Source organism: Ochlerotatus camptorhynchus, unplaced genomic scaffold (assembly GCF_037179485.1).
Source record: "Ochlerotatus camptorhynchus isolate MF236.1 unplaced genomic scaffold, CSIRO-AGI_Acam_v1.1 ptg000503l, whole genome shotgun sequence".
In the NCBI taxonomy this organism is placed as follows: Eukaryota; Metazoa; Arthropoda; class Insecta; order Diptera; family Culicidae; genus Ochlerotatus; species Ochlerotatus camptorhynchus.
This window is the reverse complement of record NW_027040988.1, coordinates 6,453,903-6,479,248: the sequence shown is the minus strand read 5'-3', so window position 1 is coordinate 6,479,248 and position 25,346 is coordinate 6,453,903. Positions and strand designations below refer to the sequence as shown.

General features: G+C 39.2%; 2 protein-coding genes across 2 annotated transcripts in view; one reads left to right on the top strand and one right to left on the bottom strand.

Moving 5' to 3' along the window:
• The window catches only part of LOC135712754 (phospholipase A1), a 110,059-nt gene extending 87,929 nt beyond the window's left edge, over positions 1-22,130 (top strand). Inside the window, exons 3-6 of the mRNA XM_065235808.1 lie at positions 8,706-8,805; positions 8,958-9,115; positions 9,202-9,456; positions 21,572-22,130. Coding sequence (XP_065091880.1) covers positions 8,706-8,805; positions 8,958-9,115; positions 9,202-9,456; positions 21,572-22,020 — 962 coding nt within the window. The 3' untranslated portion in view covers positions 22,021-22,130. The remainder of the gene's footprint in view (positions 1-8,705; positions 8,806-8,957; positions 9,116-9,201; positions 9,457-21,571) is intronic.
• LOC135712743 (ensconsin) overlaps positions 1-25,346 on the bottom strand; it is a 235,925-nt gene that overhangs the window by 133,063 nt on the left and 77,516 nt on the right. The gene's annotated exons all lie outside the window — the stretch shown is intronic.

The window sequence follows — 25,346 nt, the reverse complement described above, 5'->3', positions numbered from 1 at the left end:
TGAGTTATCGTTATAGGAGGTTCCCAAGTAACCACCAAGCCCGCTAATAGCACTATAATCACACTTTTTGCAATATAAGATTAATATAGGGCTTCCATACTTTATATCAACCATATATCAGCTTTATTTTGCAAAAAGGGCGATAAGCGGGCTTGTTGGTTACTTGGGTTGTTTTGAAAAATTACAATTTTTCAATATATGAATAATATTGTAGTCTCACTGAAAATCAGTCAATACCGCCGAATTATCTCAGGAACATAACTCTTTCTATAAAAATTTTGTAGCCTTCACTACGTTATCCGATGCGAAAATGATCTTCGGTACGACATCGTTCTTAACTTAAAGCTCATCCCACACCTGTCCGATATCATCCGGTCGACTCTCCACAAATAAGAGATAAATATGAGAGTGAGATAAATATGGAAAACCGCCAGTCGGATCGGATGATATCAGGTAGGGGTGCATAGCTTAATGCAAAAACAGCTTGTTGAAGAGGGGATCACGCCGTCCGCTTCAAGAAAAATGTTTCTACACGACGGCAGAGTGCTTGCCTCGCTGTCCGAAGCGGAAATGAGCAGAGGCACCAACTGGTACTCGATTATGACGACTGAGTTTGGTAAAACGTTTATTTCATGAAAATAGTGATAACATTATCATTTGTACATTTGTCAAAAGTTTTATATAGAAAATTGTAAAAGTGATTATTTCAACAGAGTCGTAAAGTTATTTCCTATCGATTGGCGTATTTGGATTTTACTTGCATCTATAAATGACAAAGTTACAAGCGTTCAAAACCTAACACTATTCCACAACACCTTTTTTTTATTTGCACCCCAGTATTATACTATAATGGTCTACAGTAACTTACCGAAAACGTCAATGCCTCTTCCACGATGCATTTTGTATACAGTAATTCCTCCATATATGCGGTGGGTGGTACAATCCACCCACCACTATTTCTCGGCTGTCTTTCAACCAATTGAGCTGAATTTCTGTAGAAGACTTTACGGTGGACACTAATGACATTTAAAAAAAAATGAATTCAGTGCCACCGGATGTGTAACGGTAAGCGCGAGTGCCTAGGGAAGTAAAGCCGTTCGTCTCCGGTCCATAGGTAGGGTCCAGGTGTGGGAGCTGCCTCCTTGGCGTCGGTAGTATTGGTACTCAGTACGTAAAACAAGATCGACGGAAAAAATATGGCGTGATTGGTAGATTGGTGGGATTACTGTATTCTCATTTTTTCTACACCTTTCATTGCCTGATCAATCTTGACACCTCAAAAAATTACACAACAACTCCGTTAGTCCTGGATAAGTAAAAGAAATACTCCCACACCCACGCGACGGCTGGGTCACCTCGGCAAAATAATTACACGACGCTGCTGCCTGCCGGTTCTAATTATGACGCCACCGGTTAGCACCCATGTCGTGAATAAAGAAACAATGAAATAGTCCGTCCCACGACCAGGGACTTTCCCATTTCCCAAGGTTAATGTGACAGGTTCTAATAGGTACACTGCACAGTGGGCCAGGAGTTAAATCTAGCAGAGGGAAAATTATAGCACTCTGGGATTACATCCAATTGAGTTGCCATCTGGAGGTAAGTTTCGTGGATTAATTAGGATTACAATTTGGTGGATAAAATAGTTCAAATTTTAACCGCAAAGATAGCGCAGTGATACAACTTATTTATTTCGTAAAATAGAGGTTTGCTGTCGTCAGCAAAGTTGTAGAACGTAGAATTTGCATCTTCAAACAACTGAAATATGCGAAGTTTTATAAAATTTTCCTGAAATTTACGTTTTTAGTATTATATTTTGAACAATTTCTTAGAAGAATACTTTATCATTTTTCCAATCCAATCTTATTCAATCGTAGTCCTAAATTAATCCAAGAAATTTCATTCACGACGACAATTTAATTGGATGCAATCCCAGAGCGTTATTAATTATTTCCTGCTAGATTTAATTCCTGGCCTACTATGCAATGTCAGCTGCTCGACCAAACCGCTAAACATCCAGTTCAATCATATTTTTTTCCCCCAGATTAACGAAACCGACGCGACGCGACGATGAGCCGTGGTCGTGTGACTTGACATGGCACCCTCCATTGTTTTGGTTAGTTGGGTGGAGTGAGATGGTTGGGGAATCCGAAGAAGAATGATATAATTAAACGAAGTGAAAGCAAACAACAACAGCAACAACGACTGATTTATACGGTCGCGTGATGAAAGGCTTGGAAGCCTCCATAGTACGGATTTGTGCGATTTTGTAGGCTAGATCAGGGGGGGGGGGACGGTAGTAAAGGGGAGTGGGAAGTCCCGGCTGGCGTGATAGTAATGTTATCCTTTCCTATTAGTCCCGGGGCTGGTATAAAAACGCAGTAGGAGCTCAGCAACATCGCGTTGTTGTTTGTAGATTTGATAAGTACAATATGAAGTGATGGCTAGCGGACTGACTGGGCGTTGGCTCACTCGACGCTGATCCAAATCTAGACTTGATTGAATAATCTCGCTAGAGTGTGGGCAGTAAATAGCACATTTACTAATGAATGCAGAACGTGGAGTTACATCTTCTTCTCTTTTCCATCTTGGCTGTTACGTTTCAAATGGAACTGTGCACATACCCTCAACTTGCACAGTTGTTAAATTGGGGATCTTTCTAAATCTACCCAGAGAAGTCGAGAAATTTCGTCCCCTGAAAAAATCCTTGACTGTACCGGGAGTCGTGTTCGACGATATCGGCATGGTTTAGCTTTTGACGGTCATTTAACGCATTCGGTGAATCGGGACCTCCAAATACTAGATAGATTGTATGTTTACTCTTGGATTTAATAAAACTTACATAGAAATTTTTGCTCTAATAGTTCTATAGTCGTAAATTAAAAATGATTTTGAATTGTAAAATTATAACGTTTGATCGAATAAGATTTAAAGAAATGCACATTTGATCGGTTTGGTATTCAATATTTTTGGGTTTAGCATTTAACAAATTTAAATAATACTTAAGATGATACCATACAGGATTCAATGGTTTTCTTGGTATTAGTAGGTTGCAGTGCAGCAAATATTGGGAAGCAGTTTCATACAGGAAATCGCAATAGTGTTCAATATTTGTGCTCTGGAAAATTTGAAGTGTGCAAGTCGCCAATCCACTTTTTTTTTATCTTAGTGATTACACTAATCTCCCGAAGAACGCAGTTATTAGGGGTTACATAAATTAAAACCACGTAAATAGAGTTCACATAGCATATGGAATTGGTTTCAAGATGAGTTCTCGTGATCCTGATTATATAAAATATTTAAATCTCCCATCATATTCCCATAAACCGTTAGATTTTGTTAAATGCTCATGCAGCTAGCTGAAGGTCATGAGTAAAATGTCAGGTCCCACCATTTTGAAAAAATGCCAATAACGGTTACCAAGCGTATCCTAGGTCTTATCCTTTCTACTGACAAACGGTCAGCCATGCTGTGACACTTAGGAAGGGTCGTAGGGGTAGTTCCAATGATTTCAGGATACTGACAGGAAATTAATAGAACTTCCTAGAATTTTAGGGAAGTCCAGAAATAATCAGGGAGGTTCAAAGATCTATATGGAAGTTTCAGAAAATTTGGAGCAGTTTTGCGAACTTCTGAGCAGTTCCATGAATATCAGGAAAATTTAGGACAGTTCCATTAATTTTCGGAAAGCTTCAGAATGTTTCCAAAATTTCAGCAACAAAGCCTTTTTTTTCGGAATCATCGCGAAGTTCCTAGATATTCGAAAAAGTTCAGATAAATTCAGGAAGCTTTATTTCAATTCCATTAATATCATGCCAGTCTCAAGAACATCATCAAGAAAGTGAGTCAAATAGGGTCAAAAGGTTAACTGGCCCAAAGAGGAAAAAAGGTTGAATAGACTAAACATGGAATGGTGATAAAAGGTCGAATAGAAAAAATATCGATTTAGAAGGAAGACCAAAAGTCGAATGGACAAAAGGTCGAATGATCCAAAGAGGGACAAAAGGTCGAATGACACAACGAGGGAATACGATATAATAATACACACAGATATCTTAAGAAAATAGAAGAATATAATGTTTCTTACAATCAAGCATAGTTTTTCGAATAATAATGTTGGTATGGATTATGACACTGGGTATTAAGACCCCATTATCATTATTTATCCTCCTTTTAATCTCTGTTCGTTCTTTCTTTACCTCAGGTTGAACCCTTCGGAACAGTATTCGTATTTGATGGACATTATTTTGTTTTTTTAACAAGCTGATGTGATCAATCGGTTTAAAGGTTTATTTCAGATTGTTTAGTTATTTTGGCTATCCGTAATTACACAGACACTGTGAATGCTAGGATTGCATTATCAATATTTTCCTGAGTTGGTTGGAAATGCTAACATGAAGCTTTAGTGTGATGATTTATTAGCTAGAGAATGATCTTTAGAAGAGGGTAGGTGGATAGTTCCGTTAGAGTACGGCTTCTTTTCATCACTGATCGTTCTTTCATATAACCAAAAAATGTATCGATTTTGATGATTATCTTCTTTCCACTATTTTCCATCTGGACAAGTGTGCTGAACATCAAAATATACCGCCATTTGACATTTTGCTCCTCTTTGAATCAATCGACCTTTCAACCATTCGCCCTTTTGTCCCCCTTCTCATCATTCGACGTTTTAAATCACTTTGAATCATTCGATCTTTAGATCTTTTTGCATTAAACCTTTTGTTTAGATGACGTTTTGTCCATTCGACCTTTTTATTTTGTCCCTCTTTGAATCGTTCAACCTTGTGTTCCCCTTCTCATAATTTGACCTTTAGTCCATTTGACTTTTTTACCCCATTCTCATCATTCGACCTTTTTCCATTTGAACTTTTGCTCATTCGACCTTTAGTCCATTCGACCTTCTGTCCATTCGATATTTTGACTCCTTTCTCAACATTCGACCTTTTGTCCATTCGACCATTTGTCCATTCGACATTTTGACCCCCTTCTCATTTTTCGACCTTTTGTTCATGCGACCATTTATAGCCCTTACTATCATTCGACCTTTTTTCAATTCATCTTTTCGTCCATTTGACCTTTTGTCCATTCGATATTTGGTCCATTCAACCGTATGACCATTCGACTTTTTGTTCCATTTCTCATCATTCGATCTCTTGTCCATTCGACCTTTTGTCCTTTCGAACTTTTGTCAATCGAAGTTTTGTCATTTGACCTTTTTCCATTGTCCTTTCGTCTACTCGACCTTTTGTCCATTCAACCTTTTATCCATTCGACCATTTGTCCATTGGACATTTTGACCCCTTTCTCATCTTTCGACTTTTTGTCCGCGACCATTTATAGCCCTTATTATCATTCGACCTTTTTCAATTCATCTCTTCGTCCATTCGACCTTTGGTCCATTCGATATTTGGTACATTCGACCGTATGACCATTCGAGTTTTTGTCCCTTTCTCATCATTCGATATCTTGTCCATTCGACCTTTTGTCCTTTCGAACTTTTGTCAATCGAAGTTTTGTCATTTGACCTTTTTCCATTGTCCTTTCGTCCACTCGACCTTTTGTCCATTCAACCTTTTATCCATTCGACCATTTGTCCATTCGACATTTTGACCCCTTTCTCATCTTTCGACCTGTTGTCTATGCGACCATTTGTAGCCCTTATTATCATTCGACCTTTTTCAATTCATCTCTTCGTCCATTCTACCTTTTGTGCATTCGATATTTGGTCCATTCGACCGTATGACTATTCGACTTTTTGTCTCCTTTCTCATCATTCGACCTCTTGTCTATTTGAACTTTTGTCCTTTCGAACTTTTGTCAATCGAAGTTTTGTCATTCGACCTTTTTCCATTGTCCTTTCGTCCACTCGACCTTTTGTCCATTCAACCTTTTATTCATTCGACCACATTCGACATTTTTAATACTTTCTCATCTTTCGACCTTTTGTCCATGTGACCATTTTTAGCCCTTATTATCATTCGACCTTTTTCAATTAATCTTTTCGTCCATTCAACCTTTTGTCCATTCGATATTTGGTCCATTCGACCGTATGACCATTCAACCGTTTGACCATTCGACTTTTTGTCCCCTTTCTCATCATTCGACCTCTTTTCCATTCGACCTATTGTCCTTTCGAACTTTTGTCAATCGAAGTTTTGTCGTTCGACCTTTTCTCTTTCGACATTTTGTCAAACAATGAAGGAAAGTTCCATAAATTCCAGGATGATTACCGGGACATTAGGTAAGTTTTAAAAATTTCAATGAAGTCCAGAGAAGTCTTAGAGATGTTGAAGAATGAAGAGAAAACAGCAGATCATTAGTGTAGTACAATAACTTCAGGGCAGCTCCGTTTTTTGGAAAGTCTATTTGATATTGAAGAATTAATTTCTATACATTCAGAGCTGTTCCATTAATTTAAATAAAATTTCTAGAAATTCAGTGATTATCTCGGAAATTAAATTATTTGTATAAAGAATTTAAGAAAAGATAGAGAAGTCATGATCATTTCAGGGAAGCCCAAAGAACTCAAAAAAAAAATTAGAAAACTGCAGAAAATATTAGGAAACATCACAGAGGTCCAGCTTTTAAGAAGTTCCTTTAAAACTACGGGAACTACATAGAAGTTGCGAGAATTCTAGAAAATTAACGGGAGCGTCAGGAAAGATTCATGAATATTATAAGAATCGCGGCAACTTAAGAGAAGTTCTGAGAATATCTAGTAAATTTTAGAAACTTCAAGAAAATTCAAAGAAGTTCAAACAATTTTGGAGATTTCAAAGAAAATTCATTCTTCAGCATTCTTCAGGGAAGACAATTCAATTAACCTCAGGAAAATTTTGTGAACTTTTAAGAAGTTCAGATGAATTCAGAAAAGTCCAGGTTTGTGTTTAAAGTACCGGGCATTTCTGGAAAGTTCAGAGAACTTCAGAGAAGTTGAAAGAACTTCAGGGAAGTTGAAAGAATTTTTGAAAAATCCAAAGAGCCACAAAAATTTGATCCAAAATCTCAAAAGATTAAAAATCTTTACATAAGTTACGTGAAGTTCGGGGAAGTTCCGAGCTTTACGGAAAATGACCGGATCTTTATGTCCGATCAATGAACATCTGGGAAATTTGGGCAATTCTTGTGAACATTAACGAGTTGTTTTATTTAAATAGTGTTATTGTAAAGTTAAGGATAAGGTGGGACAAGGTGCCTTCCATTCATTTTAGCTAAAACAATTATGAAATTATGGCATAATTTAGATATTATGATGATATTTTGTATGTGAGTAACAAGAAAAGATGGTAGAGTTTGTGTTTTTTTGCTTGATTTTTTTTTCGTCGATCTTGTTTTCCGTGCTATCGACGCCAGGAAGCCAGCTCCCACGCCTGGACCCGACCTATGGACCCATCAACTCATGAACCGGGGACCAACGGTTTTGCTTCCCTTCCAAAAAAAGGTGTGATCAGAGATGTTATGCATCAAAACATCCCGGCGGCACCGACTGGAAATGAACCAAGGCCTGCTGGGGTGAGAGGCAATCACGCTAAAGTTTGTGTTTCAAACATAAAACCTGCAAATTTACTTTGACAGAGTCACAATGAGCGATTTTCTGATCGCCTCTTCGCGAAGAGTGAAGGGCAAAGAGTGGGTAAGATAAATGACGACATCGCTTATTGCGACTCTCTTGTAGCAAAACTGGTATCATGTGTCAAACACAAACTTCACAATCTTTTATTGTTGCTTACACAAACAAAATATTCTCATAATATCTTATTATTCCATAATTTCATAAATCATCATAAAATGAATGGAAGGCACCCTGAGGTAGGGAACGAAAAACTTTGTTTTATGGTTTAATGTCTCCTCCACTGACGGTACTATGGGAAATTTTTTAAGTTCACTGATATTGCTCTAACTTTGGTTCTAGTTATGCAAACCATGAAAAAAAAAGTTAATATGTGGTTGCCATGACAACGATTGCCTGTCGCTGATTTGATGAAATTGGTGTTGTTGTCTGGCACATAATCAACTAACAATATAACCTATTTTTCCATTACCATACTGAAAAAGACACGCTTGTTGATTATTGTCATAGCAACAACATATTAAATTTGATCAACGTTTGGAAAACTAGAATCAAAGTAAGAGTGATAGGGTAAACGCACCAATAGGGAAGGTAAGTATGTGCAATGTGTTCCTATAGCGGCTTATGGAGTCAGCCACTATAGGAACACATTGCACTAACGTACCTCCACTATTGATGCGTTAACCCTATCACTGAAAGCCTAGCATATATTAACTACTGCAGAAGGGCTCCTTGGAAATTAGGGCCCATGCATTAATTATGTCACGCTAAATCAAGCAAAAAATTACCCCTCCACCCCCCCCCCTATCGTGACGTTTTTCCTATACCTAATGCATTGCTTGTCACAAAATCTTAGAACCCCCCCTTCCCCCCTTAGAGCGTGACATAATATATGCATCAACCCTTAATAATAACCATGTTGAAGGTGGAATGGCAAACAAAACCTTGAATGATTTTTTCAGCTCAAAGTTTGAGTGAAAGTAAATGTAATTTCAAACAGCTTGAATAAATTGTTTCGCAAAATATTATCCCGGTACACGCATCGGTATAGAACGAACCTTCATTTCCAACTTCCATACCCTACAGAAATTTTACTGATGATCCTCTTTTTTCCATTTCCGGATTCTTACAGGTGGTCTCCCGTTGATGTACTCGCCGGCCCCGAGAGGCGACTGTGAAAATTGCTGTCCCATCCGAGAGCCAAAGGATATACAGTTTTTCCTCTTCACAAGGTAAACCCCCCTCGCATTTTGAGTAGAATACGGAACGACGACAGTGCACTGCATAAAAGTAACATTTTATCGCCTTAAGCCCAAACCAAGCCCAGAAGTATGGGATTAAAACTTGTTTCTTCCCCGGGAACTCGCCTCCCCTTTCCCCACAGGCAAAATCGAGACAAAGGAGACGTGCTCTACGTTTCCGACAAGAAACATCTGAGAAAGTCCCACCTGAACAGGACCAATCCGTTGGTAATCTATATGCATGGCTTCTCGGAACGCGCTCCGGGTGGAGATGGCGAAAGCAGCAAGCAGATGAGGGACGGTAAGTGTGCTTCTACCTATATTTCCCAGGCTAGGTCAAAATCAAAACCTGATTGGCTTTCGATTTTTCGACACAAAAAAAAACAGCTCTCCTCGATGCAGACGACTACAATGTGGTGCTGGTGGATTGGAGTCCCCTTACGGCGCTACCTTGGTACGTGAACTCCGTCCAGAATGGGCCCCGCGTTGGACGGTACATTGCAAGGTTCATTCGGTTCCTGGTGCTATCGAATTTCCCGCTGAAGCAAATCCACCTGATCGGGTTCAGTCTGGGAGCGGAGGTGGCTGGATTTGCGGGGAAAACCCTCAACGAATGGGGAATGAAACTGCCAAGGATAACGGGTAAGAATTTCCGAAAATGACAGTTGTTATCATCCATTTCACTAGCTCTTTCGGGTGTGGAAGAAAATATTTGTTTCAAGTTGGCAGCCGTCCAACCGGCATTTCGGCTATTGATTTATGGATGTTGATTGAGTTGAGATTGTTGGCGTGTGCTTGCCGCGGCAGATGGGTTTCATTTCCTAGGAAATACTATCAATCAGTTCGTTTTGAAAGGTTGTCTCAGTTTGATACGTTTCCGTGAATGGGAGTTGCTTTGCTTGCAAGGGAAAGTAGCATGAGCGACCTTGAGGTATTTTAATGTTTCTTAAATGCACATATTTTATTAGTTTTAGAAATGTTTTCTAAAAAAAAATTTCATGTTTAAGTTTTTACAAATTGGCATTTTGAAACCGGCAAAAATACACGGAATACACATTATCTTCGAAATGGTGGCTGGCAGAACGCGGGTAATATGTGTACAAACCACCATTCTTTTATATCGAGACAACCATAAATATCTTCATGAAACGTCCAAAAGTAATCCAAGGGAAGTCAAATGAATCTTCTGAGGAAATTCGAATACCTTGGGGAAAAATATTCTAATGACGCAATTGCAATCTCCCTTCTCATATCAATTAAATTCTGACCAAAAGTAGATGGCTTACTTCACTTGTATAGGATTTAAATTGAACTATTTTCTCAAAATCTAATTTGATAATGGTAGAAAGGTTCGGAATAGATTTATTAATGGAAAATTGAGCTGTTAACAGGTGAACACACTTTTTTCGATAAATGCTCCCTAAACTGTTAAATTAGTCGAAATCTGTATTCGGAAGCCTATCCACTATGGTTTGTAATACTGCCCTTTTTAAGTTTCAGTGTGTCGCGCAAGCAAAAAGAGGCTAATAGGAATTTATAAATGTTTAAGTATTGCACCAGATTCGATGTTAAAGGAAGAGTATGGCCGAAAAGTAATGAAAAATCGGCTCAGAAGAAGCTGAGGAGACTGCAAAGAATTGCTACTCTCTCAATAACTGGTGCAATGAGTAGTACACCGAGTATGTCACTAGATGCTTTATCTGCTTCCGTTGCATCAATTTAACCAATTAGAAGCTGAAAGGAGCGCTTTAAGGGTTCAACGAACAAAGTACTTCCTTGAAAGTGATCTTACAGGACACATTAGTATTTAAAAAAATGTCTAATATTGATTCTCTTGTATTAAAAAATGAAGATTGGCTGGAGAAATAAAATAAAATTTTGATCGTTTATACAATGCAGCAGAATTTGATCGTAATGTTTGGGAAAGTGGGGAGCCAAACATCAGTCCAGGTTCAACTGGTTTTTTATACAGACGGTTCAAGATTGAACAATCGTGTGGGAGCAGGGGTAACTGGTCCAGGGTTAGATATCTCAATATCTATGGGTTACTGGCCATTCGTGTTCCAAGCAGAAACTCAAGCAATTCTTGAATGCGCTGTAATATGCTTGCGCGGAAATTATAATCATTCGAATATCTGCATTATGTCTGTTATCAAGCAGCATTAAATGCTTTAAAATCAGCAACATGCAATTCAATACTCATATGTGAATGTGTAATGTCACTTCAGAAATTGGCCTGTCAAAACCAAGTAAACCTAACGGGTGTTCAATCAAAAATGAGAATTTTTTCAGTCATACAGCTAGCAAAAAAAAAAAATCCAACGAATTCAGTATTTTTTATTAAAAACATAATGTTTATTCTTCAAAAAAACATCAATGAATATTGGAGAAGGGACCCTGGTGAGCCGTATGACGCAACTTAGTCGCGATGCTCTCACAAGAGTACTGGACGGCACTGAAATCATCCTCATTTTTTATTGAACACCCGTTATATTGGGTTCCTGGCCACTGTGGAATTGAAGGGAATGAAAAAGTCGACACGTTAGCCAGGCTAGGATCATCTCAGCAATTCATAGGACCTGAACCATTCTGTGGAGTTTCTGCTTGTTCTCTTAAAATGGAGATCAAGAAATGAAAAAAAAAGATGAAAGTGGAGACCAATTGGAACAACACTCCCATTGCTAGGCAGAAGAAATGGTTCATAATTCCGAACATTTCAATTTTTTTTCCTTTATTTTACGACGATCTTGTTTTCCGTGCTGAGCACCAATGCTACCGACGCCAGGAAGGCAGCTTCCACACCTGGACCTTACCTATCGACCCATCAACTCATGAACCGGGGACCAACGGCTTTACTTCCCTTCCGAAGGAAGGCGTGATCAGAGATGTTATGGCTCAGAACATCCCGGCGGTGCCGACTTGGATTGAACCCAGGCCTGCTGGGGTGAGAGGCAATCACGCTTACAACTACACCACCGGCACTGCTAGACGAACATCTCAATGACTAGCAAAATTCTTGAATTATCAAAGAAAGACCTCAGTGTCTATGTAAATATCATTTGAAGTTAATAGGAAAACTTCAAGAGGATATGTGTGGATTCTGTGGCATAGAAAAGGAATACTCTGAACACCTGCTATGCTCTTGTGCAGCAATCTTCAATAAAAGGCGTATTTTTATGGATAAGGGGCTGGCAGAACCCTTTGATATTTGGAATGCAGGTCCTAGTCAAGTAGTACATTTCATTCGAAATGTAATACCTGGTCAGTCTATGTCGGTCGCTTCACAAAATAGTGATACGACATAACTGATAAAGCAATATAAAAACGGGGAATATCACAATAGATCAAAGTAATGGTCGCAGTGATGAATATACCCAACACGGAAAAAAGAGTATCGTAAAGATTGAAGCTAGAAATACCAATTGAATCAAATTTAATGAAAATAATTATTTCGCTTCGTTTAGTGCATTTTGTTATTGATAAGTCATAAATTTGTTTGAAATTATTTCAAGTCACATAGTTGTTTTAATCTTCCAGAAGCTTCGTTATCGACATGACATTTTTCAGTATTGAATAAAAGTCATCCGATGCTTACGCAAAAAATGTGGTTGCCGTTTCCTCTGATCAAAAGCAATCAAAACCGTGCTGCTTGTTCTCAACATTTTCCCTTTGCGGGACTCTTATTATAACATCGACTCTGTATTGCACTTGCCTAACGCTCCTACTTCTAAAAAACGAAAAGAGCAACAGAATCAACACAAACAGATACAACAATAGCAGTTCTCTTTCTCCTGCATTTGACTTTGCTCAATTTCTCATATTATAATTGAGGAAATTTAGTAGCATTATTGACCAAATAAGTGCAACTATACTACTTAGGCTGTGAACCATTTGCCGAGTTAAATTCATCTTGTGGATAAAAGTGACATTTCGAAAGTTATTCTCTATGTTCGAAAATCCATGTGCTGTCGATCGACCGGTTTTCGAGAAGAACATGGTTGTCAAAATTTAACTTCTTGTCTGTCAGAAAGAACATGGTTGTCAAAATTTAACTTCTTGTCTGTCAGAAATAACCACGCTCGGATAGCAGGGTTAATCGATTACTTTCCATCTGTCAAATTTTAACCAAAAGTTTTAAAAAAATCCACCAAATGGTTCAGAGCCTTAGTGGTCTACTATGGTACATTCTGGGATCAGCATTTACGGAATACAAGATGGTAGGGCTTTAGTAAAGATGATGAATTTCAGTCCAAGATGCCCTGGTTAGTGAATACTAGGGTGATTCAAATATCTATTTTGCTTCATCAAGCTCAATTGATTCTAAATCAGGTCCTAAGCTTTCTCCTAAAATTTGAGTTTATTTAGTTGCGACCTCATACTGCACAAGCCTTTTGAAGTTTGTATGGAAATTACTATTGGAAATTTTTTGTTCTCATCGTCCTAACCTTTCGTCATACTGATTTATAGGTAAGCTAGCTATATGTACTTTCTTGAAATTTTCTCAGCTACAACTTTACTGAAGACTTGATTGAAAGTTGTGAAAATTTGTTATCAATTGATTTCGAAGCCGATAACTTTCTGATATCATTAATTTACTGATTTCAGGCAGAGCTGTGGAGTCACATCTAAATGGACCGACTCCGATTCGAACTCCGACTCATTTTATATTAAAATAACCGACTCCAACTCATTTTCAAACAAAATCCAATATTATCGGTACAGTTGAAAACCAATATTACCCACTGGCGACAATCGATTTTACTCTCGTTCTGTACATTAAACATAGTGTGACACTATTAGTGTCGGAAATAGTGCGCTGTAATCACACAATGATGCGCTTATCAGAGCACTATTTCCGACACTATGTTCATCGTACAGAACGTGAGTAAAATCGATTGTCGTTAGTGGGTTATTCTGGGTATCAATTGCACCGATAAAAAAAAAATTACGTAGGGTTAATGTCCCCAATGTCGGTCTGATCGTCTTTAATATTTTGCCCATACATACATTTCAAAGGAAAGTATTTTTTGAAAATGTTTCACCAGCAACCAATAACTTCCATTTGTCCAGATGACGCATTGTTCAACGAAAACTAGGGTTTTTGATCTAATTTCCGTCCTACTAAGCACAACCCGCGCTTTACCACTCTTTTCTGAACGAGTTTAAACAAAAAGTGGAATATTTCTGTCAAAGATGACTTATTCACCTTTCCATACGTACCGTTGGATTTGATTATGAGTCACAAATTGTTGAGATATTGTCTAAAATCTAACACTGCTTCTTGATTCTAAATTCGTTCTACGAGTTTCAATTCCGTCCTAACGCACTGAAACGCCATTAGATTTTCTTCGTTCTACGGATAAACGTAGAAAAAGGGGATTCGCTAGGAGCGCTTTTTTTGTTTTGAGAACAATGAGCGTAAATATTCATACAATGCGCTCTAGCAGGGTTTATGTTGTAGCTAATGAACTAACGCATCGGAACAAACCTATTATTGACTTGTGCACGGTGAAATCATTGATATTATAGATCTTTTCTGATTGATAGAACGGAAATGGGCGATTACGACGAAGTTGCGCTCTACCCTATAGGAACAGAAGATTTTTGTCGATTGGCCTAATCTTTAGATTCAAAGGCCAAGAGACATTAGAGCCATTCCCCCTATATGATTCCAGTTTTATTGAGTGAAACTTTGTTCATGTTCAGAGTTTTCTGTGCTGCATTTAAGCAAGAATATTAACCGGAAAATGCTTTGAGATATATTGATTGATTTTAGTAGATTAGGTATCCTGTAAAGCGATTCTTATTCACTGGTTCAAATATGCTGGCTAAAAATTTTTAATTGAATATCATTCCAGTTATTCTTAATGTATTCCTAACTATAATGAGAAGACTATTGTGTTAACAAATTTCAAGGTTTGTGCTTATAAATCTGACAAGTTTTTTTTAGCAAATTGAAAGCGATATATTCTAAGGATTTATATAGCGTATTGATAATAAGACATCTAGCTTAAAATTGTTTGTTTGAATGACATCAACACAGTGCTAATAATCTTGAAAACGCCACTATGACCTTAAAAAGGACATTAAAGTTTGCTTACTAAAAGGGAATTTTTGATTAATGTAAAAATATCAACTGTATGTTGCCCTATTTTGACAACAGAAGTACAAAAGTTGCTAACTTATCAATTTTTGGCAGTGATTATCATTTGGTTACGATTAGATGGAATTCAAAAAAAAAATATTAATATAGTCCCTTTCAGTTAACTAACGTGTAGTGTACCTGGTAAACATATTTAACGAAAATGGTCTGGGCATAGGGACAATGGTACACAACGCACCCCTGGGCAGAACGCACCAGCTGACTTTCATTTGTGTTTTTCATGGCTTTTACGTAACTATTTTGTTGTCTTATCATCAGCACTTCTAGCATAGCATCTGAAATCAAAATCCTGGATGACAAATCCTAGAATTGGATTCAGAATTCCAAGCGTCCTACCCCGGGGGTGCGTTATGTACCGTTCTCCCCTACATAATTTGGACTCAACATTAAAAGGAACATGTCACCACTACACGGACATGGCTTTTAAAAAGATGAGTCAGTACTAAGAAAACAAATTGAAGAACTTGGTTAGCTTAGCGGTGTCGCTTTTTCTTACTGAGCAGAAGATCGTGTTTCTTCAAAAGACAATCATATGCTTTTGGTCGTTTCACCAGCTTGAGGCGTATTCTGACCTAATACTCTACTCAATTCTCCAACTCCGTAATGCTTATGAATGTGTCGCTAAATCAGTACCCAACTAACAATTTTCACAATGTAAACGCTTGACTTATTTCATTTATACAGCCTCAAGCTGTATTCAAACGTTATACGATATGAGGAAATCTCTACTCAATCTGTATACAAGCAAATCTGGCGAAGTTAGTCAGCTACTAACGGTTGGGACAAGCTCTTATTGCATATCGATTAACGCTTCTATACAGCTGTTATCCTGTTGTTTAGTTGTGTGTGGACTTGAAAGGCGCTTATTCAACATTTTCCCGGTTATCCAATAATCACTACACAGCTTTGTCTTGAAGCCGGGTTAAATATTGTTTACGCTATTTTTTAATGGAGGAATTTATTGAGTTTTTACACCAAATTATTTACCCTGCACCGGAATCTGGACTCGAATTCAAGATGACCGCATTGGCAATCCTTGACACTAGCAACTGTGCTACGCCAACACTATGAACTGATGTTAAAAAATCAACATGCCCTTCTACAACAAAATCGCCAAGTAGAGGCTTTATAATAGTGTACATCAATCACAATTCCCGACTAGTTACTTCACCTTTGTAAAGGAGCAGAGTAAAAGCTGTAAAACTGCACACGTCTAAAAATAAACCTAGCTGACTGTAAAAATGTTTCCAAAGTCGCGCTAACACAGTTTATAAGCTGAGTACAGGTTGCTTAGTTGCTGAAAAAACACTTTTGATGTTTCTGTTATTCAGCAAGAGGGGTTGGTTGTGTAGAAGCCATCAAATAAGTAACATATTCTCTTTATTGGTTTTGTTTTGCAGCTACAAGTTTAAAGTTGATTAGGATGTGTATAAAAGTGACATTAGCGTTTATTGACTGTTGTTATTCAGTGAGATTGGAAAATTGAATAATGGTTGTGAAAAAGTTGAGTAAACGCTCTACAAAACAATGTTGCTAGCGTCTGCTTGTAGCTGTATCTGCAGCTTTTTTCAGCTACTTTACAGCACAACGCTGCAAAATTTGGCTTACAAAGCAGAAAATGTTAGTTTGGTAGCCTCTCGTTGAGTAAGTACTACGTAAACTTTTCTCTTAACGTTGGTAGATCACCTTTTCGTGGTTCGTTACAAGATGTAAGATCTCACCGATTCCTAGTCCTGACTACTTCAAACTAGGGGAACATGATTTTTCTTAGTCCTTGCTACTTTTTATGCCTTGTGATAGTGACAAGACTTGGATTTGTCCACCGAGGATGATCTAGAAAAAAAAGAGTTAGTTTTCATCTATGTGATTCCTAATCTTCTATTCGTTGTTCTCTAGTTTGCAGTGGTTAGGACTAGAGTTCTGATGTTTGGTCATTATCGGTGTCATTGTTTAATTTTGTTACTAAAGAATCCAATTTTGACTGACAAAGGGGCGTGACTTTGGAGGGTGTTCTCCTCACTCTTTGAAGGGTATAAACACCGAGACCTTTCAAGTAGAATCGATTCCTTGCGATGAAGGCAAGAATGACAACTGTCTTCTTCTTCTTCTTCTTCTTCTTCTTCTTCTTCTTCTTCTTCGCATTTCAAGCTTATTGCGTATGGCATTATTAGCTTATTGTGTGCCCTCAACTTAGTGTTCTAGATGCACTTCCACAGTTATTAATTGAGAGCTTTCGATGCATGTACCATTTTTGCATTTGTATAATTGTGTGGCAGGTACAATCATACTCTATGCCCAAGGAAGTCGAGAAATTTTCCAATCCGAAAAATTCCTAGACCGGACCGGGAATCGAACCCAGCCTTCTCCAGCATGGTCTTGCTTTGTAGCTGCGCCTTTATCGACTGAGCTAAGGGAGGCTCCAATGACAACTGTATTAAAACCGAATACTTCATCATTTCTCAATAGTTATGGAGTAATACCATTCGGTGGAAACTAACGATTTTAAATTGGCTCACTGCTTGACTAGCCTATTGGTCCCAAGTATATTTATAAGCGTACCCCATTATAGTCGAAATTCTTGTACTACACTATGTTTGTTTTGATTCTCTATGAAAGTTTGACAGATAAAATGAGGGGTTCGTGGATTTTCCTATGTTTCCATGGGGGGGGGGGGGGTGCATCGATTAGCTTGGGACCGAAAATAGTACCAGAGCTGAGCCAAAAAGTTGAGCACGTTTCTTCGGGACCTTACCTCTATGGTAATACAACATGCACTAAACTAAGGACACGGGATATACTAGGATAGATCAAATTACTAGTCGCAGTGGTTTTATGTCCCGAACAAAGGAAAAAAAACACGTTTCCTTCCCTATTACTAGTTACAGTAAAGATAGGCATGGCCGGGAATAGCGACATTCATGCTTTTGGTATTCTTGTTTAGACTGGAAATAATGATTACTCCCCAGCATTATTCCTGAAAGCAGTCTGACTAAGAATTTCAAAAGAGACGTGACTGTCACTAGTATCTAATCTACGAAGTATACTGTAATAACGCTGACGCTTACGCTAACGTGTTGATCGGAAATCCATATCACACCCTTGTCAAGAGCAGTTGTTGTCGTCGTCGGTGAGGTCGCCGCCGGGATCTAAATCTAGTGAGAGCAAGTTGAAGGGGAACTTGATCGTAATTGTTTTGTGGTACAAGGAGCTCGGTGGCCTTGTGGCGACCAATTTTGCTTACTGAGAGGCAATCATGGATTCATTTTTAAAATCCCGCACATTATAGAGTAATAATGTAAACAGTTTTTTTTTTAATAGGAGATAAAACGTAATGAAAATCTGGAACGAGTACGTAAATGAAATAATATTCGAGTTTTAGGAAAGACGTTGCCGCCGGGATCAAAACCTAGTAACAACAAGTTAAAAACAAACTTGCTCGTAACTTTTCTGAGGTATAAGGAGCCCGGTAGCTTAGTGGCGACCGATTTACTGAGCAGAAGACCGTGGGTTCGTATCCAAGCTTTTTTGCACTATTTAATTGTTATGACATCAATTCAACATATCGTTTAACAAAACGTATCCTGCTGCAATCCCAACCCTTTTGATTTCTCGTGGAAAAGCAGGGGTGTTTTCGGCATTCATTAAAGCGAGTATTACGTCAACATATTCCTACTTGACCAGCTTTTGGACGTGGCCGATGCTGGTATGGCCTAGTTTTAGATCACCATTATTTACAGATTTATGATGATTGGTAGTCCCAGGCAACGTATTTTGGTTCTCTGTGTAATTACAGCTTATCTGGCAATAACGGAGTTGAATCGAATATGGACATATTACCACCCACCAAAAGATAGGGCTACCACCTAGCTGATTACAGTTCATTTAATAGAATACAATAATAGTACAACAGTCAGAAACAGTAATTCTTCCCTCGATAAAAGCTCAATTTAAATATGTCACTTATTTAGTCCCTATAATCATATTCGTTTACCAAAACCATATCATGATTTTCAGAACAGAATTCACGTTTTTATGACTTTTTTTTCCTTAATGGTGCCCGCCCAAGTAACAATGTTGGTTTTATTATTGCCTTGGAGATTTGATTTAGACTTAAATAATAAATCCAGCAAAGTATTTTTGGCTCCGCAAAGTGTCACACACATCTTAGTCTAGTAAATAAACGAACTAGTTGAAAATAGAGATAATGACGATAATGAGATAATAGGAAGGTAGCATATTTTTTACCCCTCCTGTCCCAGAAACCTACCGGAACCAATCCGGCGAAACTTGAAAATAAACCAATCCCAAAAATTTCTACAAAATCGGTCAAGTAATACTCGGTTAGCAGCATTTTGAATTCTTTTGAAAAGCTTGGTTGCCAACGGGTTAAATAACACTAAGTTGATAGCCGGCAAAACGTCTGCAAAATAAGCTTTAAAACCCAGACGAAGAAGTTATAATAGGAAAGATCTCACCACGTTCTGCCATCTAAAGTAATGAAGGCTGCTTACACAATTGTGTTGTCTTTGAAGACGTTTAAGAAAAATTCCTGAACTCCTTTGGGTTAGTTTAAAAGTTACCGGATTTAGCAGGTCCTTTTCTTACCTATAGCATTTGCTTTCCATTCATTCCTTTTAAAGCAGTAGAGTTAAGGTTTAATTTCCGTCATACTAAACACAACCCCACTTTACCTTTCTTTTTCGAACGGGTTTGAATAAAAAATGGAATGCTTCTTTCAATGATAACTTCTAAATTTATTTACCTGTCGATATGTACCCTTAGATTTGATAAAGAATCAAATATATAGCACTTCTTCTTGATTCCAATTCCGTCAAACGAGCTTCAATTTCCTCCAAATACACTGAATCGTCATTGGATTCACTTCGGCATACTGATGAATGCAGACGAAATGGATTCGCTATGAGCGCTATCACTATGAAAAAGCAATTTAGTTCCCTTTGTTGGTACCGTTCCACGTAACTCCAGTCAAAAACTGCACGAAACACACCCACAAAACAGTCTATAAACCAATAAAGGTTGAACACGAAAAAATCCGGACACATTAAAAACGCTGCCATTAAAGCATTTTTTTATTTAGTAAAATTATTTAAAATTTCACTGAATCAAGCTAAGAGTTTATAGAATCTCAGTATGCATTGGTTGGCAAGATAAGTTCATTTGTTTACATCATGGCGTCACCGGAGCAAGCACGTCGCGATTCGATCTTGCATGCTCGAAACGAAAATCCCGGTCTGGCAGTTTTCGATAAAATTCCTGGGCAGGAATGTTGTGCTTCGGTTAACCGGAATAGTGCCCCAAAAGAATGTAAATTCAATGTGCCTATGAAAGAGACTACTGCCTTTTGTGGTGGATTGCCTATTCTGGCCAGACATGGCAAGCTGCCACTACTCAAATTCCACCCATCAGTGGTACAGCGAAAATGACGTCACAGTGGTTCCCAAGGAGATGAATCCGGCCGATACTCCGGAACTAAGACCAATTGACCAATTGACCAAATGGTTTCACACATACTGAAGAAAAAGGGTGGAACTGCAATTGACCTGAAGGATTTCAATCGGAAATGTAATTTGGGAACAGGGCTCTTGCAAAAGATGATGGGCCGTGTGCGGAGAAAAGTTCGAGCAATCGCCTATGGTTAGAAGGACGACTGAAACAATGGTCTTACAATAAGCATAACACCTACTAATGTATAGCTGTGACATTGAACTATGTAAAATAAAACGCATTTTTAAACCCTAACAAGATTTTCGTGTAGGGATCTTCTCGTGTTCAACCTTTAAATGTAACGTTTGATAAATAAAATAGCGTGCTAAAGAAAAAGATGGGATTACATTTGGTTTATTTTGATCCACATTTTTCAAGTATGTTATGAACTTCGTAATCGATATTGCAACACATATGTGCCTTCAAGAAACCCCTTATCGTTCAAAACAGACAGACACATATTTCGATATTCGTTGCGCGCGTGTAGAAACGTCCAGCAACAAAAGTCACAGCGGGTGTCCATCCAGTGTAGTTCGAATTCAACATTACAGGAAGGAAGGGAGGGAAGATGTCCTTTCACGTGACCAGCCTAACCGAACGACGACCGACACCCGGACAAGGTCGGGAAGATAGCGAAAGAAACTGACCATCGTTGTCAGTGGAGCAAAATGTGGCAATAACTCAACAATAATTTGATAGTTTGTGCTTTTCTTTTCCAGCTACCCACTTTCCCGCGCGCATTTTTGCTTCTGTTTTGGTGTGGAGTGGAGTTTTCCGGAAAAAGTGGATGCGAAAATATAGGAAAATAAATACAATTTATGCTGAAAACTTTTGGCTGGCCAGACGACCGACCGGGAGTGAGTCGTTCTGACGTTGACCCCTTACGGTCGATAAAGTTCCGGAATGATTTATGATCGTAATATTTACCGAGTGGCGTGAAACAAATTAGTTTAAAAGTTCAGCCGACTGTTGATTTGTTTGTTTGTTTGTTATAGATTGGTAACGTTTCGGTAGTTGGAGGATGGATGACGTTAATCGTGCGGATGAATTCTAAAAATTAATCTCAATTATCATTCTCTCCGGCTTTAGGTCTGGATCCGGCTTTTCCACTGTACGTATTTGAGCGTGCCTCCCAGCGGTTGAGCCTTAACGATGCCGAATTCGTGGACGTCGTTCACACCGATGGTGGACTGCTGGGCTACCCGTGGCCATTGGGTCATGTGGATTTCTACCCCAATGGGGGAATACCACTGCAGCCGGGCTGTGCCCAGCAGGAACTGGCCAAGAACCGATGGTTGGGAGTGATCATTGGTTGCAGCCATGCCCGTGCCTGGCAGTACTTTGCCGAATCTCTGACCAGGCCGAAAGCGTTCCTGTGTGATCGGTGCGAAAACAGTGATGACAATGCAACGGACAGCAATTGCACCATGACCAAAGAGGTGTTCATGGGAATGAATACCGACAAAACCCTGCGAGGGAAGTATTATTTAACTACGAATCCGGAGCCACCGTTTGGTAAGAATTTACCGATCGACTGATACGTTTCTAGTTCTATAGAAAGCACAACTAATTCCAGAGTTTTGTACATAGTAGCGATAAGTAGAATTTTAAATTCGTAAAATGATTGTGATTACATTTTAATGAAGTTTTGCTTTATTTTATTTCTGAAAGAAAATCACGACCAGGTAAGAATCTATTCAAACCACTCTCTCAACACTCCTGAATTCATCTGCTGGTGTGCAAACCGAAACAGGATTCATCATCGAGTTACCGCATTGAATGGCAACCGGTAATCCCATACCGTTTCATTATTAACCCACCATAGGACTTTTTCCCGCTCCCGAAAAACGAATGACTCTCATAAATTTTAAACCCGACCGTGAATATTGCAGATAGCCTACGCCATTTAATCCCGCGATCCTTCGATAACGTACGTGCCCTGAATACAGATCAGCAGCACAGTGTTCCGTCCACCCACCACCCAACGGGTGTATGTCATCCGTTGTTCGCCGATTGGCCCCCAAAAAAAAAACCCGTCCTTTATCAAACGGTTCAGTTTCATTATTGAGATATTTATTGATGACAGAGGCACTTCACCAACTCATCGCTTGGTTGCGGTTTTCACACCAATTTCCAGTCGCCGCATTTTCCTCCCCTCCCGCTCCGCAATGACGCACACGTGGTGAATAAAATTCATTTGCTCTGTTTCTTGTTTTGCCTCGTACAATTAAACTATGTCAAGTGGAAAATTGAAACCAAACTCCTAATGTACCGTGAGAAAAGCGGCTGCCAAAAGTGGATTTCCAAATTAAATTAGTGGCCCTTACAAGCAATACATTTGTAGGACTGAAAGCTTTTGCACCAGTAATGGTCGATTATGCCTAGGGTCTAAAACTTTTCTCGTGGACGAGCATACGTAGCATAGTGTTCAAAACTAACAGCTTCCATTTCCGACATCCGCAGAGTACGCAAAAAGCTTCCATTTAAATTTCGCTTCTCCCCTTCAAGGCAATAAATCTCCATAAACTGGTAAGGCATGTCGAATGTGTGTGCCAAATGGGATCCCCAAATGGAAAAACAGATAGGGTAAGTGTACCAATGTATTGTATTTTGCGATCAATGTTTATGTGTATCCCGATGCATATTATTTGGATCAACAACCAACTTAAGATCTAAAACATGCCAAAACATGGTCAGAATAGGAGCATGGCAAAAATAGGTGCGATTCCCCTAGCTAGGTATATAGATGAAGCTTAGTATTGTGTTGGATTCAGTTCTAGTCCTTGGGTGCTTTCCTTATGTACCTACTTTGTGCTGTTAGTGCATGTATATTAGGTTGTTAGTCATTGTTCTTCAATGCAGATCCTTCGCAAACGAGAAAAGAATGCTAGCGAAGATTACTTTTAGAATATGAATGCTAAAATCATCTGCAGAAGTGATGCGAGGTTTTTAATTGATGAGGAATATTGTTGTTTATTAATTTATTTGATAATGCTCAACCGAATTAACTTTACAGAACCGAGGATTCTTGTTCACTATACAATACATCTTAAAACTATAGTCAAAAGGTACAACACAATAAACATTTTATCTTCCGCTATCCAATAAGCCTCCTCCACCAGAACGGGAGCCGCTTCCAGTGGTTTCATTGTATGGCGGATTCGCCAGCGGGGGTCAGAGCGCTTCCAATGGACGCAAAACGTGGTCAACACTCACACACTGATCACGAGACGGTTGTTTTCCAAAGTCGACGACGCATCGACTAAAAGAACTGCTGATGAAGAACAATGAGGAGGACCACACAATGGTTGCTGCCGAGTAAACAGACGATAGCGTGACGCATATTGAGAGTGGTCTGCTTCTGTCGACAGTCGAGTGAACACTGATTGATTAGGAATATGAAGTTCTCTATTGTTTAATATTCGGTCAAAGGTCAGCTCAAACACAGAATATGACATTTTACAATCTGGGATGGTGAGTTTAATTTAAATTGTAGAAATTATTAATACGATAAAGTAGGAAGTCTTACGGGGGCCACCCTTAGCTCAGTCGGTAATAGCGCAACTGTAAAGTAAAACCATGCAGGAGGCGGCTGGGTGTAGGAATTTCTCGGGTTGGACAAATGTATTACTTCCCTAAGCATATACTCCCATCTTCTTGTTTTCGTTCGAACCGTATTTTCCATTCATGGAAATTGCAGAAACAGTTCGATACAGCATACAAAAAGGCGATGGCCGGTCAACGGTAATGAAAGTAACCCAAATAAACCTCAATCATTGCGACACTGTACAGCAACTCCATGAGATGCTCGATGGACTTGCTGAAGAGCTGATCGGACGAAGACCGGTAGTCAGCATTTTTCGCAGAGGTGGTCGGGAATCCATTATTAACGTAAATTTCTGCAGTCCATCGCTGGTGGCAAACATAAATTGGAGAGTGTGCGAAGGATATGCCCTTTGCGACCATCTGGCGATCCGATCTGGCATCGGCCAACGGAATACTGTGGCAGGACGAGAACTTGCGAGTGGAAGTGGCAGACGAAGGCTTTCGACAAGGATCTTTTCGTTGAAGCACTCCGTGTGGACAGGGGCCCCGTGGATCTGAACGCGAACGAGCTGACAGAAACTTTAGTGAGAGCATGTGACACGACCATGCCAAGTTAACTGGAGCCAAATAACAGACGGCGTCCAGCTTACTGGTGGAACGAGGCACTTAGCACCCTCCACGCTAGTTGTCTCAGAGCCAGAAGACGTGTTCAGAGACCAAGAACAGAAGCAGACAGAGAGGAACGAAGAGAAGTGTTTCGAGGGGCCAGGGCCGCACTTAAACGAGAGATAAAGCAGAGCAAGTCAAACTGGAGTTGTATCGAGACGCTGATGCCAAACTCTGGAGCATCGCATGGCGAAGATCAGAGGTCCAACGATGCCCATTGAAATGTGCCCAGAGAAGCTGAAAGTCATCCTGGAAGGACTTTTCCAAGCACGATCCTACGACAACTACAGCGCAGCGACGCTTTCTCAAATTAACCATGTAGTTAACGAACATGATCGTAGTATGGACCACTGCTTCGTGAGCACACAGGACAGGGCTCCATTAATTTCCTCGGCTCCTTGTGCACTAACTAAGCTAGTTCCACGTCACCCTCCTCTAATTGTCACTGTTGAGGACAAATTCGTGCGTGATTTCGACGATTATCCTGCTACGGCTTCTTATGACTTCCGTAAAGCAGACCACCGTAGCATCATAGATGTATTGTCTAGCATGGTATGGGAGAACATCCTTGATCCAGATGACGTTGAGGCTGCAGTGCAAACCTTTTCACATGTCTTGGCATATGTCATTGACAGACACGTCCCGAAAAGAA